Below are 14,642 nucleotides of genomic sequence, written 5' to 3'. Positions count from 1 at the left end.
AGATAAATTAGGAGTTTGGGATTAACATATACACACTAGTATATATAAAATAGATAAACAACAAGGACCTACTGTATAGCACAAGGAACTATACTCAATATCTTGTAATAACTTATAATGGAAAAGAATCTGAAAGAGATTATATATATGTATAACTGAGTCACTTTGATGTACACTTGAAACTAACAGCAAAAACAGTGTGTTCCGAGGGGCTCTCCAAGAATAGCCAATACATCCTATCACTTAGAGAATCCCAAGGGTTTAGAGATTACCTCCCAGGAGCTAGGACAGAGGCCAGACCTCTCTTTGGGTAATTCTTCACTATACAGTGTTACACTTCAATTTAAAATTTATCAAAATAATAACTCCGGACTTCTCTGGTGGTCCAGTGGTTAAGACTTCGCCCTTCCACTGCAGGAGGCGTGGGTTTGATCCCTGGTCAGGGAAGATCCCTCATGCCGCCTGCCGTGGCCAAAAAAAACAAACAAAAACCCCCAAACTCCACATGTAGTCCAATTGTAATAAAACTGTAGAATATCTAAAACAAAGAGATGACTTTCAGATCAGGTAGAATAAGAACAATTATACAGAGCACTGACATTGCAGAAGCAGCACTGGAAACCAGAAGAGAAGGAATCATATCTTCAATAAGTAAACAAATTTTGGATTCTGAAAAACCAAAGTCAACTTTGCACTGAAAACAACTTTCAAGAACATAGTAAAAGGGACCTCCCTGGTGGTCCAGTGGTTAAGACTCCACACTGCCAAAGAAGGGGGCCCAGGTTCGATCCCTAGTCATGGAACTAGAGCCCGCACGCTGCAACTAAAAAGCCCACGCAGCCAAATGAATAAATATTAAATAAAAAAAAGAACATAGTAAAAGGCAGACATTTTCATTCAAATAAAAAGAGAGAGTTTGCCACTAGCAGACCTCCATAAAGGACGTTCTGGACTTCCCTGGCGGTCCAGTGGTTTAGATTCCCCACTTGCACTGCAGGGCGCACAGGTTAGATCCCAGGTCGGGGAAACTAGGATCCCACATGCTGCGGGGCACAGCCAAAAATAAATAAATAAAAAATAATAATTAAAAAAATAAAATGGTATAAGAAATTTTTTAAAAAAGGACATTCTTCAAGCAGAACAAAAAGTGATCTGAGAGGGAAGGACTGAGAACCAAAAAGGAATGTTGAGCAAAAAAATAAAGTGGTAACTGGATAAATCTAAACACATGTTGAATTGGTAACACTAATAATAATGTAACGTTTTTTTTTTTTTTTTTTTTTTTTTTTTGCGGTACGCGAGCCTCTTACTGCTGTGGCCTCTCCCGCCGCGGAGCACAGGCTCTGGATGCGCAGACCCAGCGGCCACGGCTCATGGGCCCAGCTGCTTCGCGGCATGTGGGATCTTCCCAGACCGGGGCACGAACCCATGTCCCCTGCATCGGCAGGCGGACTCTCAACCACTGCGCCACCAGGGAAGTCCCTGTAATGTATTTTTGAAGTTGAAAATAAACAGTTTAGAACTATGTTTTTAATTAGTATGGTGGCCAGAGTTGAGCAGACGTTTCTCCAGCATAGAAGACAGACCAGGTCACTGATGTCTACATGTCAGGTCTGGGGACGTAACATGAGAAACCTGAATGTACAAATCCCTCTACAATCTCCCTGTGGTAAGTGCTCCGAAGGCAGAGTGTGTAGCAAGAAGCCAGAGCCTGAAAAGCTGTCCTTGGCTAGAAAGATGCTGCAGGTGACACCCAGAGAAGGAGCTGGCCTTAAGGCAAAGGGTGGACCAGTGGGGCCTGGGGAGAGAAAGCCGGCCTCTCAGCACAGCTGGCTTCTGCATACATGAAGAGTTTGAGCTTCCCGGGGATCACGTGTCAGAAGTGGTTTTGCAGCTGCCGTCGGCCCTCCCCAGCAGCTGAACCTGTGTGTCCAGGTGCACTGGGCCCAGCCCAGGTGTGTGTATTTTCGGTTTTTGAAGAAGAAAGAAGTCATGCTACAGCACAGAAGATGGATGAGAACCAAGTTGAGCATCCCTGTCATCTCTGAAAACAAGTGGCTGGCGGTTATATAAGCTTAGATACTTCTCTGTCACCTTGAAATCATTTCCAATGTAAAAAATATTTCCTCAACAACACTAATCATTAGGGAAATGCAAATCTAAACCACAGTGAGATACTGCCCAACACGCATTAACATGTGGAGAGGGCTTCCCTGGAGGCGCGGTGGATAAGAATCTGCCTGCCAGTGCCGGGGACATGGGTTCAATCCCTGGTCTGGGAAGATTCCACATGCCGTGGAGCAACTAAGCCCATGAGCCACAACTACTGAGCCTGCGCTCTAGAGCCCGCGAGCCACAACTACTGAACCTTGCGCACCTAGAGCCTGTGCTCCGCAACAAGAGAAGCCACTGCAATGAGAAGCCCGTGCACCACAACAAAGAGTAGCCCCCTCTCACCGCAACTAGAGAAAGCCCGTGCGCAGCAACAAAGACCCAACACAGCCAAAAATAAATAAATTTTTAAAAAATATGATCTTTAAAAAAATAAAAAGTAAAAAAAATTTTAAAAACATTTGTTTCACAGCAATTTCCAGACTAGGATACTGGTGAGATATGTTCTTTTCCTTCTTTTTTTTTTTTTTTTTGGCCACACCACATGGCATGCGGGATCTTAGTTCCCCAACCAGGGGTGGAACCCACGCCCCCTGTAGTGGCAGTGCGGGGTCTTAACCACTGGACTGCCAGGGAAATCCCGAGATATTATTAACTTAAGGTTTCACGCCTGCAGGTTTCCTGTGTTCTCCATTTAACCACCTGACCACTTAAAATCAAAGTGATTTTCCTCTCATTGGACATGTCAGCGCACCAGCTTGTAAGTCCCCCACAGCAATGGAAGGGTGGCCTTGATGCAGGTAGCCCTGGGGGTGAGGATTGCAGGGGGAAGCCACCAGGTTGAGGTTTTATTTTTTCAATATTTATTTGGTTGCACCGGGTCTTAGCAGGCGGGCCCCTTAGTTGCGGCTCACAGGCTCCTCAGTTGTGGCATGCGAACTCTTAGTTGCGGCATGCATGCGGGATCTAGTTCCCTGACCAGGGATCGAACCCGGGTCCCCTGCATTGGGAGCGTGGAGTCTTATCCACTGTGCCACCAGGGAAGTCCCCAGGTTGAGTATTTAATCCATCTTCACTGTGAACAAAAGACACCTCCTTCCTCCGGCTGCACTCGGAGACCCCCGCAGGTAAACCTGTTTCGGAAGTGACATGGCTGTGTGGCTGGAATGTTCTGTCCCTGCCTTCACTCTTCTTTAATTCAGTCCCTGACCCATGCCTCCATCTACCTACGCCATGATTTAAATTTTAAAAAAAAATTCTATGGTTTGTACACTTGTGCTTTCTTCATTCTGATTTTATGATAGTGAGACCTATGAGGAATCTACTCAAAACAGCTAGTCTAGCAACATCACTAGGATTAGAAGCTGATCTCGTATCTCATTTCTTCTGTATGCATAGAAGTCATAGTATAATGGATAAAGGCACTTCACAGGAGACTTGGCTCTGTTTACTAGCCATGGGACCTTGGGCACGTCATATAACCTCTATACATTATCTTCCTCATCTGTAGGGCGCTATTGGGTTAAAGTACAAATACTGTACTAGGAAATCTCTTGTACATATTATAATAGTTTAATATTTAGTATACTGATTAATATTCAAAGCCTTTGTTACCATGAAAAATTAAACATCATAGAGTGTATTGTGGTTATGAAACTAAAGAATGTATGTAATACACTTTAAAGTTTTTTCAACAGAAATGTTAAAACAAATTTGCAATGCTTAATTATTCTATATGTGTCTAAAAACTCAATAAACTACAATTTGTGAGCCATAAAAAAAAAAAAAGCCTGCAAATCTGAAGAAGGCAAAGCTGGCATGCAAATACATAGCACAATGGGCTTCATCCAGGTCATCTCCAAAGTCCCTTTCAGGCAAAATTCTCTGCCCAGAGGTTGCAGACCAGGGACTTCCCTGGCGGTCCAGTGGTTAAGACTCTGCACTCACACTGCCAGGGGCACAGGTTCGATCCCTGGTCTGGGAACTAAGATCCCGAATACCACTCAGTGCTGCCAAACAGACAGAGGTTGCAGACACAAATATCAAAGGACAAACAGGAATGACCATGAGCTGAGAGCAAGCATCTGCCCTGCAGGAGCCCGTTCTCTTAAACCTTCCTTCATCAAACAGGGAGCTGGGTGCCGGAGGGTCCTTGCTTGCAGCTTGAGCTGCCAGGCCAGGTCCCGCACAAAATCGCCAGCTCCAGGCCATACAGCAGCTCATCCTTACCTTTAGCCTTGGCTGTACTCCTTTTGGGCAGCTCTGAGATCGCTCCGTTTTCAACAATTTCATACCCCTGATTTTTTAAAAAATTGTAATACATATAATATAAAATTTACCATCTTAACTTTTTTTTTTTTTTGCGGTACGTGGGCTTCTCACCGCTGTGGCCTCTCCCGCTGCGGAGCACAGGCTCTGGACGCGCAGGCTCAGCGGCCATGGCTCACGGGCCCAGCCGCTCCGCGGCACGTGGGACCCTCATGGACCAGGGTACGAACCCGCGTCCCTTGCATCAGCAGGCAGACCCTCAACCACTGCGCCACCAGGGAAGCCTATCTTAACTATTTTTAAGTGTACAGTTCAGTCCTGTTAAGTATATTCACAATGTTGTGCAACCAACCTCCAGAACATTTTTGTTTTGCAAAAGTGTAACTCTGTCCCCATTAAACACTGACTCCCCATCCCCCTCCCCCAGCCCCTGGCACCCACTCTCCTACTTTCTGTCTCTGTGGATCTGACTCCTCTAGGGACCTCATATAAGTGGAAATGATACACTATTTGTCTTTTTGCATCTGGCTTATTTCACTGAGCATGATGTCCTCAAGGTTCATCCATGTTGTAGCAGGTGTCTGAATTTCTTTCCTTTTTGAGGCCCAATAATATTCCATTGTATGAAAATAAACTCAAAATGGATTAAAGAATTAAATGTAAGACTGGATACTATAAAACTCCTAGATGAAGACATAGGCAGAACAGTCTTTGACATAAATCACAGCAATATCTTTTTGGATCTGTCTCCTAGAGTAATGGAAATAAAAACAAAAAAAAATAAATGGGACCTAATTAAACTTAAAAGCTTCTGCACAGCAAAGGAAACCATAAACAAAACAAAAAGACAGCCTACAGAATGGGAGAAAATATTTGCATTTTCAAATGCAAGGGATTAATTTCCAAAATATACAAACAGCTCATACAGCTCAAAATCAAAAAACCCAATCAAAAAATGGGTAGAAGATCTAAATAGATATTTCTCCAAAGAAGACAGACAGATGGCCAACAGGCACATGAAAAAGCACTCAACATCGCTAATTATTAGAGAAATGCAAATCAAAACTACAAAGAGGTATCACGTCACTCTGGTCAGAATGGCCATCATCAAAAAGTCTACAGATAAAAAATGCTGGAGAGGGTGTGGAGAAAAAGGAACCCTCCTACACTGTTGGTGGGAATGTAAACTGGTACAGCCACTATGGAGAATGGTATGGAGGAGCCTTAAAAAAACTAAAAATAAGCCTACTGTATGATCCTGCAATCCCACTCCTGGGCATATATCTAGAGAAAACCGTAATTTGAAAAGATACATGCACCCCAATATTCACTGCAGCACTATTCACATTAGCCAAGACATGGAAGCAACCTAAATGTCCATCAACAGAGGAATGGATAAAGAAGATGTGGTACATATATACAATGGAATACTACTCAGTCATAAAAAGGAACAAAATAATGCCATTTGCAGCAACATTGATGGACCTAGAGATTCTCATACTGAGTGAAGTAAGTCAGACAAAGACAAATATCATATGATATTGCTTATATGTGGAATCTAAAAAAAAGGCTACAAGTGAACTTATCTACAAAACCAAAATAGAGTTACAGGTGTAGAAAATAAACTTATGGTTACTGGGGGGAAAGGGGAGGGGAGGGATAAGGAAGATTGGGATTAACACATACACACTACTATATGTAATAATAAGGACCTGTACTGTATAGCACAGGGAACTCTACTTGATACTCTGTATGGGAATGGCCTATACGGCCTATATGGGGAAAGAATCTAAAAAAAAGTGGATATATGTATTTGTATAACAGATTTACTTTGCTGTATACCCAAAACTAACACAACATTGTAAATCAATTATATACCCCAATAAAATTTTTTTAAAAAGATACATGCACCCCAAGGTTCATAACAGCACTATTCACAATAGCCAAGACATGGAAGCAACCTAAATGTACATAGACAGATGAATGAATAAAGAAGCTGTGGTATATATATACAATGGAATATTACTCAGCCATAAAAAAGAATGAAATAATGCCATTTGCAGCAACATGGGTGGACCTAGAGATTATCATACTAAATGAAGTAAGCCAGACAGAGAAAGACAAATATCATATGATATCACTTATATGTGGAATCTTAAAAAAAGAAAGAAAAAGAAAAAGATACAAATGAACTTATTTACTAAACAGAAATAGACCCACAGACATGGAAAACAAACTAATGGTTACCAAAGGGGAAAGGGGAGGGAGGGATAAATTAGGAATTTGGGACTGACATATACACACTACTATATATAAAATAGATAACCAACAAGGACCTACCGTATAGCACAGGAAACTATACTTAATATTTTGTAATAACCTATAAGGGAAAAGAATCTGAAAAAGAATATATATATATAACTGAATCACTGAGCTGTACACCTGAAACTAACATGACATTGTAAATAAACTATAATTCAATAAAAAAATATATATATTCCACTGTACGGATGGACCACCTTTTGTTTATCCAGTCATCTGTTTGATGGACACTAGGCTTGCTTCCACCTTTTGGCCACTGTGAATGTGGGTGTGCACATATCTGTTCAAGACCCTGCTTTCAATTATTTTGGTTCTATACCCAGAAGTGGAATTGCTGAATCACATAGTAATTCTATTTTTACTTTTTTGAGGATCCACCATACTACTTCCCATTGTGGCTGCACTATTTTCCATTCCCACCTACAGTCCACAAGTGTTTCAATTTCTCCACATCCTCAGCAAAGCTTGTTATTTTCTTTGTTGTTGTTTTCTTATACTAGCCATCCTGATTGATGGGTGTGAGGTGACATCTCACTGTGGTCATCCTCCTGATATTTCAAAAGTGTTTTAACTCCATTTGTTCATTTAAATAGGTTTTATTACTTTTTTAGAACAGATTAGGGTTCATAGCAAAATTGAGCAGAAAGTTCCCTTATGTCCCCTGCTCTGTCCCCCCAGTCACACACACACGAGCTAGAACCCACTCCCAACTATCCCATGAACATCCTGCACCAGAGCAGTGTGTTGGTCACAATCCATGAATCTACGTGGACACATCATGATCACCCAGAGTCCAGAGTTTACAGTAGGGTTCACTCCTGGTGTTGTACATTGATGGATTCTGACAAACGTATCTCACCATGAGAGTATTGTTGGAGAGGAAGAAAATTTTCTCTACCTTTCTAGGCTGCTCTGAGAATTAAACTGACATGAGACAGATGAACAGGAGGAAATCAAACTCAGTTTAATAACACATATGCATGGGAGAGACCCAGGAAAACTGACTCAGTCACCAAAAGTGTTTTAACTCTGTAGCAGCTTTTATAGAACCCCCAAAGAGTAAGCCTTATAGGATTATTTCAACACCCAAATGGCTGTTTACAGAAGAAGTGGGGAGACTTTTCAGAGGACTGCTCCCTCATCAAGGCCACGGGTCAGAAACCCAGCTGGGAGAAATCAGAGCTGCAGATGTTACACGCACCTAAACCAAGAATAGTGGGGTCCCTGCAGGGGTGATGAGAACCTCCCAAAGGCAGCTGTCCCCAGGTGGAGTCAAACCCAACCTTCAGAGCACTCTGCCTACACTGAAATCAGTCCATGCTGGACTCAAACAGTGAAAAACTCTAAAAATTCTAGCATGAATAACATCTAGAAGAGCTGGGTTCTCAGAGCAACCCTCCTTGTTGGATTTTTTTTAATTCAAAGGACTATGAGAATTACAAATAAATATTTTTCATTTAATTATTTGCCGTAAAGGGTTACAGCCACCTATGAAACTTGAGGACACGGTCCACCCAAGACCGCCCCTCCTTTCTGATATCAACTGCAAGGTCAGGGGTCCTCAAGACCACCATCAGGTTTGGTAATTTGCTGGAAAGACTCATAGAACTGACCTGAAGCTGTTATGCTCACAGTTATGGTTTATCACAGGGAAAGGATATAGATCAAAATCAGCCGAGGGAAGGAGGTGCATGGGGCAGAGTCCAGGAGAAGCACCAAGTGCACAGCCCCTAGCGCCCTCTCCCCATGGAGGCATCATTTCCTCTCCCATCATTGACGTGTGATGAGGTACACAGAGCATGGCCAACCATGGATGCTCACCTGGGCCTCAGGTTCAGAGTTTTTACTAAGGCTCCATTACGTGGCCGCGATTGATTGATTGGTTGGTAGCCCACAAGGTCGATCTTAGTCTACAGGTCCACTGATACCGTGTGACCCAAAGCCCCCCACCTTAAATCACACCGTGGGTCTTTCTGGCCCCCAGCCTAAGTCACATCATAAGACTATCCATTGATTACATGAAATTCTAAAAATCTTAAAAAAAAAAAAAAAAAAGACTATCCATTGGACCCAAGGCCCCCAGGGAAACAAAGACACTTAGCGATTATCTCCAGGAGCTTGAGACAAAGGCCAGACCTCTTTTGGGGCAAAGTTAAACTCTTTACTACACAGGTTCCCAGTCCGTTTCCTCCAGAAAATGGTAAACTCCAGGAGCGCAGGACTAAAACTATCTTTGCTGCCTCTCAGTGCCAGGGATTTTGTTGGATGCCAAGAGTGGAGACTATTTTAAAAATTAAAAAAAAAAAAGTTCTCTTTCAGTATTGAGGCATTTGGGTTATTTATCGTCAAGGGTCAGGGTGTGAATGCAAGGTGATGGCATTAGGAGGTGGGGCCTTTGGGAGTGATTAGGTCAGGAGGGTGGAGCCCCCGTGAATGGAAATAGTTGCCTTGTAAAAGAGACCCCGCAGAGCTTTCTCACCTTCTTTATGCTGTGTGTGGATTGGATGAGACATCCAATCCAGAAGAGAGCCCTCACGTTGTAAATGATGCTACTGTGAACACAGGTGTAGGGGAGACCCTGCTTTCAGTTCTTCTGCGAACATGCCCTGAAGTGGATTACATGGTAGTTCTGTTTTTAGCAATTCGAGGGACTGCCATGCCGATTTCCATAGTGGTTGTCATCACATCTGTTTTTACTCTTATCTTCTAATTAGAGCAAGTGTTACTAGCTGCCACATATGCTAATGACAGAAAATTTACTTTGCAAAAATTTAGTACATGAAACAGTGAGCCCACTGAAATAAAACTAAAAATCTGCTCAAAAATCTAGGTGCAAAAGCATGTAGAGGGACTTCCCTGGTGGTCCAGTGGTTAAGAACCCGCCTTCCAATGCAGGGGACACAGGTTGGATCCCTGGTGGGGGAACTAAGATCCCACCTGCCACGGGGCAGCGAAGCCCGCACACCCTAGAGCCCGCACGCCACAACTAGAGAGACTGCACACTGCAACTACTAAGCCTGCATGCTCTGGAGCCTGTCCCCCATAACTAGAGAGAAGCCCACTCACCACAATGAAAAATCCTGCATGCCACAAATGAGACCCAAAGTGGCCAAATAAATAAATATTTAAAAAAGAAAGCTTATAGAGGCATAACCCCCAGCTGCTCTTGTTGATTTGTAGACCCACTGTGAACTTTCAAGGTGGGCTTTTTTGTTCTTTATCTTTCTTCTTTTGTTTATGCTTTAAAACAAATGGCACAAACATCTCTGCTTTATCAGGCAATTAATCTGGAACAAACCTTCAACAAAGGGTACATGGGAAGGTTTTTCTGGCATCCTCTCTGGCGATTTTGCATATTCCATCTTCACAGTGGTTCCAGGTGATATTCGTGGATCTGTTGGTAGAAACACAAACTAACACAGAATCTGTAGCAGCTGCATGTCCTTGGAGCTGCTGGCAAATTAATTTCTTCACACCCTTTTTGCCAGGATAATAGCTAGAATGATTGCAGCTAATAGCACCAGGCTCAGCTGTCTCTATGGTAATATTTATACCCTATCAATGTCACTTGCATAACTCCAAGAACACGGTCCATAGGATCAGTCCCAGTCATCTCCATTGTAACATTGTACCCTATCAACATCACCTTCATCCCCCCAGGAACATGGCTGCCGAGGGACCAAGGCAGACCTGGGAGAGGAAAAGATACTGGTACATTTTAAATCTCCATTTAAACTATTTCCATCTCTGTAGATCAAGTGTACAATGTTTTAAGAGCAGAAGGGCTCATAATGGTCTCAACTGTTTTGCAAGGTGGCATTTCAAAGCAGAGCTACATGGAGTAATGGCCTGAAACCCTACAGGTGAAGGGGTATTCCAGTGACCACATGCTGAAGTGGAGCAGCCTCCAACCTATGGTCTGAAGAATAGAGACAATGAGGAATCTTGGTCTTTGAAAAAGATGTAGCATTATGATGGCAGGAAACCTAAATATAACCTATAGCCACTGGGACCTAATGCCTGACATCAGTAAGTGCCAATAATTGCTCAGTGAGTGGGTGGGATTTTCCATTTGTTGTCATTGTGAGGTCATTGTAGAGAAAGCCTTCTCTGCAGAATGTAAGGTGCAGGATGTAAATTCATTCATTTAACTACAGATAATGACTGTCTTAGTCTGCTCAGCCTACTAGAACAGAATACCATAGACTTAACAGTTATAAACAACAGAAATTTATTTCTCACAGTTCTGGAGGCTGAGAAGTCCAAGATCAAGGCTTCAGCAGATTTGATGGCTGGTGAGAGCTCACTTCCTGATTTATAGAGGGACATCTCACTGTGTCCTCTCACTGTGGTAGAAAAAGGGGGCAAGAGAGCTCCCTGAGTTCCCTTTATAAGGTCACAAGTCCCATTCCTGAGGACTCCAGCCTCATGACTTAATCACCTCCCAAACTCCCCACTTACTGTACCATCACACTGGGGGTTAGCGTTTGCACATATGAATTGGGATGGAACAAGCATTCAGTCCATAACATGGACCGAGTGTGCACTACAGGCCAGGCACCAGAGAGGAAGTAGTGAACAAGAGAGACAGATCCCTGCTCCTTCAGACCTTCATCCAATGGGGGAAATGGACACAGAAAACATCACTGAATACTTGGGAGAGGGCTTCCCTGGTGGCGCAGTGGTTAAGAATCTGCCTGCCAATGCAGGGGACATGGGTTCAAGCCCTGGCCCAGGAAGATCCCACATGCCGCGGAGCAACTAAGCCTGTGAACCACAACTACTGAGGCTGTGCTCTAGAGCCCGCGAGCCACAACTACTGAAGCCCGAGCACCTAGAGCCCAGTGCTCCACAACAAAGAAAAGCCACCGCAATGAGAAGCCTGCACACCGCAACGAAGAGGAGTCACGGGTTGCTGCAACTAGAGAAAGCCCACAAGCAGCAACGAAGACCCAATGCAGCCAAAATAAATAAATAAATAAATTTATATTAAAAAAAAATACTTGGGAGAAAGACAAAGTAGAACAAGAGGCTAGAGAGGGATCTCAGCAGGGTGGTCAGGAGAAATCTTTTTAATAAGGTGATGTGGATCAAAGCCAAGATGAAGGGATGGAGCCAGGCAGGCATGTGGGGAAGAAAAGCTTTAAGGCTGAAGAAACAGCAAGTGCAAAGACCCTGAGGTATAACCAAGCCTGGGAAGAGCTAGGAACAGTGTGAGCAAGGAGGGAGAAGTCGAAGATGAACCAGGAGGGGTGTACAAGACAGTGTGAAGACTTTCATGGTTAACAGATAACCTATGTTGTCCTCATAGTCATTGGAAACCATTTAGCAAGTGTTGAGGGCTGAAGAAAAGGCCATCTTGTTTCCTCCTCCAATGTGGTATGTGCTAAAAATTAGTTACCTTAAATGCCTTCTGAACAAGATGGAGAGTTTTCTGTTTTTGTATTTTTATTTGGGGGGGCATGGTTAGGCTAAAGCACATGGTCTCACTTAACGCACCGTCATCTTACAGGGTCTCCTGCCCCCTGGCCCCTGTATCCTCTTAGGTAACTAACCAAGAAGTCCCAGGGTGATGTGCTCCACAGAGGTGAACTAATGTAGAAGTCACGGCCAGGGCAAGGAGGGGCAATGGTTAAGACCTCGGACTTCAGCCAAACTACCCGGGTCTGAATTCAGGTCCTGCCACTTGCCTATAAATTGGGAACAAGGGGACAGCAAAAGTACCCATATGAACAAAAAGAAAATATCAATAAATAGATATAAAACCTAAAAAAAAGCCGGAAAAGAAATTCTAGTGCAGATTTGAGCCAGTAGAAAAAGAATCAGCATAAATGAAGATAGGACAATAGTAATTACTGAGTCTGAGTAACAGAGAGATAAAAGAGTGTGATGAAAAGTGAATGGAATCTTTTATTTTTCTAATTTTATTTTATTCTTTATACTTTGTTATTGTTCTCTCCTTTTGGCTTCTCCCCCCCTCCTTTTTTTTTTTCTTTTTTCTGTTGTGGTTTTATTTTACCTTGTTGCAGTTGTTTCAATTTATAGTTTTATTTTTCCTAATATATTTTTTATCTTTCTAATTTTATTTTGTTTTTTATTCTTTGATATTGTACTGCTTCTGTTTCTCTTTCTTTCTTTCCTTTTTTTTTTTTTTTTTTAACTGCGTCATGAAGCTTGTGGGATCTTGGTTCCCAGGCCGGATGCCGGGCCCAAGCTCCTGTGGTGGGAGCTCCAAGTCCAAACCACTGGACTAACAGAGAACCTCAGACCCCAGGGAATATTAATCAGAGTGAGGCCCCCCAGAGGTCTTCATGTCAGCACCAAGACCCAGCTCTACCCAACTGCCTGCAAACTCCAGTGCTGGACATCTCAGGCCAAACAAGCAGTAAGAGAGGAATACAGCACCACCCATTAAAAACAAAAAACAGTCTGAGCCCTGGTCGGGGAGGATCCCACATGCCGCACAGCAACTAGGCCCGTGCGCCACAACTGCTGAGGGTGCGCTCTAGAGCCCACGAGCCACAACTAATGAAGCCTGCGTGCGTAGAGCCCGTGCTCCGCAATGGCAGAGGCCACCTCAGTGAGAAGCCCGTGCACCGCGGCAAAGAGTAGCCCTCCCCCCCACTGCAACTAGAGAGGGCCCGTGTGCAGTAACGGGGGCACAACTCAGCCAAAAATAAATAAAAGAATATAAATAAATTTATTTTTTAAAAAAAAGAGAAAGAAGAACAAAAAACCCCCAAAGTTAGCAGAAGGAAAGAAATCGTAAAGATCAGATCAGAAATAAATGAAAAAGAAATGAAAGAAACAATAGCAAAGATCAATAAAACTAAAAGCTGGTTCTTTGAGAAGATAAACAAAATTGATAAACCATTAGCTAGACTCATCAAGAAAAAAAGGGAGAAGACTCAAATCAACAGAATTAGAAATGAAAAAGAAGTAACAACTGACACTGCATAAATACAAAGAATCATGAGAGATTACTACAAGCAACTCTATGCCAATAAAATGGACAACCTGGAAGAAATGGACAAATTCTTAGAAAAGCACAACCTTCCAAGACTGAATCAGGAAGAAATAGAAAATATAAACAGACCAATCACAAGCACTGAAATTGAAACTGTGATTAAAAATCTTCCAACAAACCAAAGCCCAGAACCAAATGGCTTCACAGGTGAATTCTATCAAACATTTAGAGGGCTTCCCTGATGGCCCAGTGGTTGAGAGTCCGCTTGCCGATGCAGGGGACACGGGTTCGTGCCCTGGTCTGGGAAGATCCCACATGCCGCGGAGCGGCTGGGCCCGTGAGCCATGGCCGCTGAGCGTGTGCGTCCGGAGCCTGTGCTCCGCAACGGGAGAGGCCACAACAGTGAGAGGCCCGCGTACCGCCAAAAAAACAAAAAACATTTAGAGAAGAGCTAACACCCATCCTTCTCAAACTCTTCCAAACTATAGCAGTGGGAGGAACACTCCCAAACTCATTCTACGAGGCCACCATCACCCTGATACCAAAACCAGACAAAGATGTCACAAAAAAGGAAAACTACAGGCCAATGTCTCTGATGAACATAGATGCAAAAATCCTCAATAAAATACTAGCAAACAGAATCCAACAGCACATTAAAAGGATCATACAACATGATCAGGTGGGGTTTATCCCAAGAATGCAAGGATTCCTCAATATACACGAATCAATCAATGTGATACACCATATTAACAAATTGAAGGATAAAAACCATACGATAATTTAAATAGATGCAGAAAAAGCTTTTGACAAAATTCAACACCTATTTATGATAAACACTCTCCAGAAAGTAAGCATAGAGGGAATCTACCTGAACATAATAAAGGCCATATAGGACAAACCCACAGCCAACATTGTTCTCAATGGTGAAAAACTGAAACCATTTCCTCTAAGATCAGGAACAAGACAAGGTTGC

General features: G+C 43.0%; 1 protein-coding gene and 1 long non-coding RNA gene across 5 annotated transcripts in view; one reads left to right on the top strand and one right to left on the bottom strand.

Moving 5' to 3' along the window:
* The window catches only part of LOC101271947 (GTPase HRas-like), a 49,617-nt gene that overhangs the window by 15,578 nt on the left and 19,397 nt on the right, over window positions 1–14,642 (bottom strand). The window contains exons 5-6 of one of the 4 annotated variants that reach the window (XR_007476552.1): window positions 10,945–11,048; window positions 10,001–10,096 (exon numbers count right to left, since the gene is read on the bottom strand). Coding sequence is in view for 2 of the 4 variants with exons in the window: in XM_049708150.1 (XP_049564107.1) it covers window positions 10,846–11,048 (203 nt within the window). In the remaining 2 variants the exon portion in view is untranslated. Of the gene's footprint in view, window positions 1–6,296; window positions 11,049–14,642 lie in introns of those variants that run through there. The other 3 variants (XM_049708151.1, XR_007476551.1, XM_049708150.1) reach the window with 3 other exon arrangements.
* Window positions 1–14,642, top strand: part of LOC125964035 (uncharacterized) — a 49,659-nt gene that overhangs the window by 27,389 nt on the left and 7,628 nt on the right. The window lies entirely within an intron of this gene.

This window comes from Orcinus orca, chromosome 3 (assembly GCF_937001465.1).
Source record: "Orcinus orca chromosome 3, mOrcOrc1.1, whole genome shotgun sequence".
NCBI classification, from domain to species: Eukaryota; Metazoa; Chordata; class Mammalia; order Artiodactyla; family Delphinidae; genus Orcinus; species Orcinus orca.
This window is presented reverse-complemented; position numbering and strand designations above follow the sequence as displayed.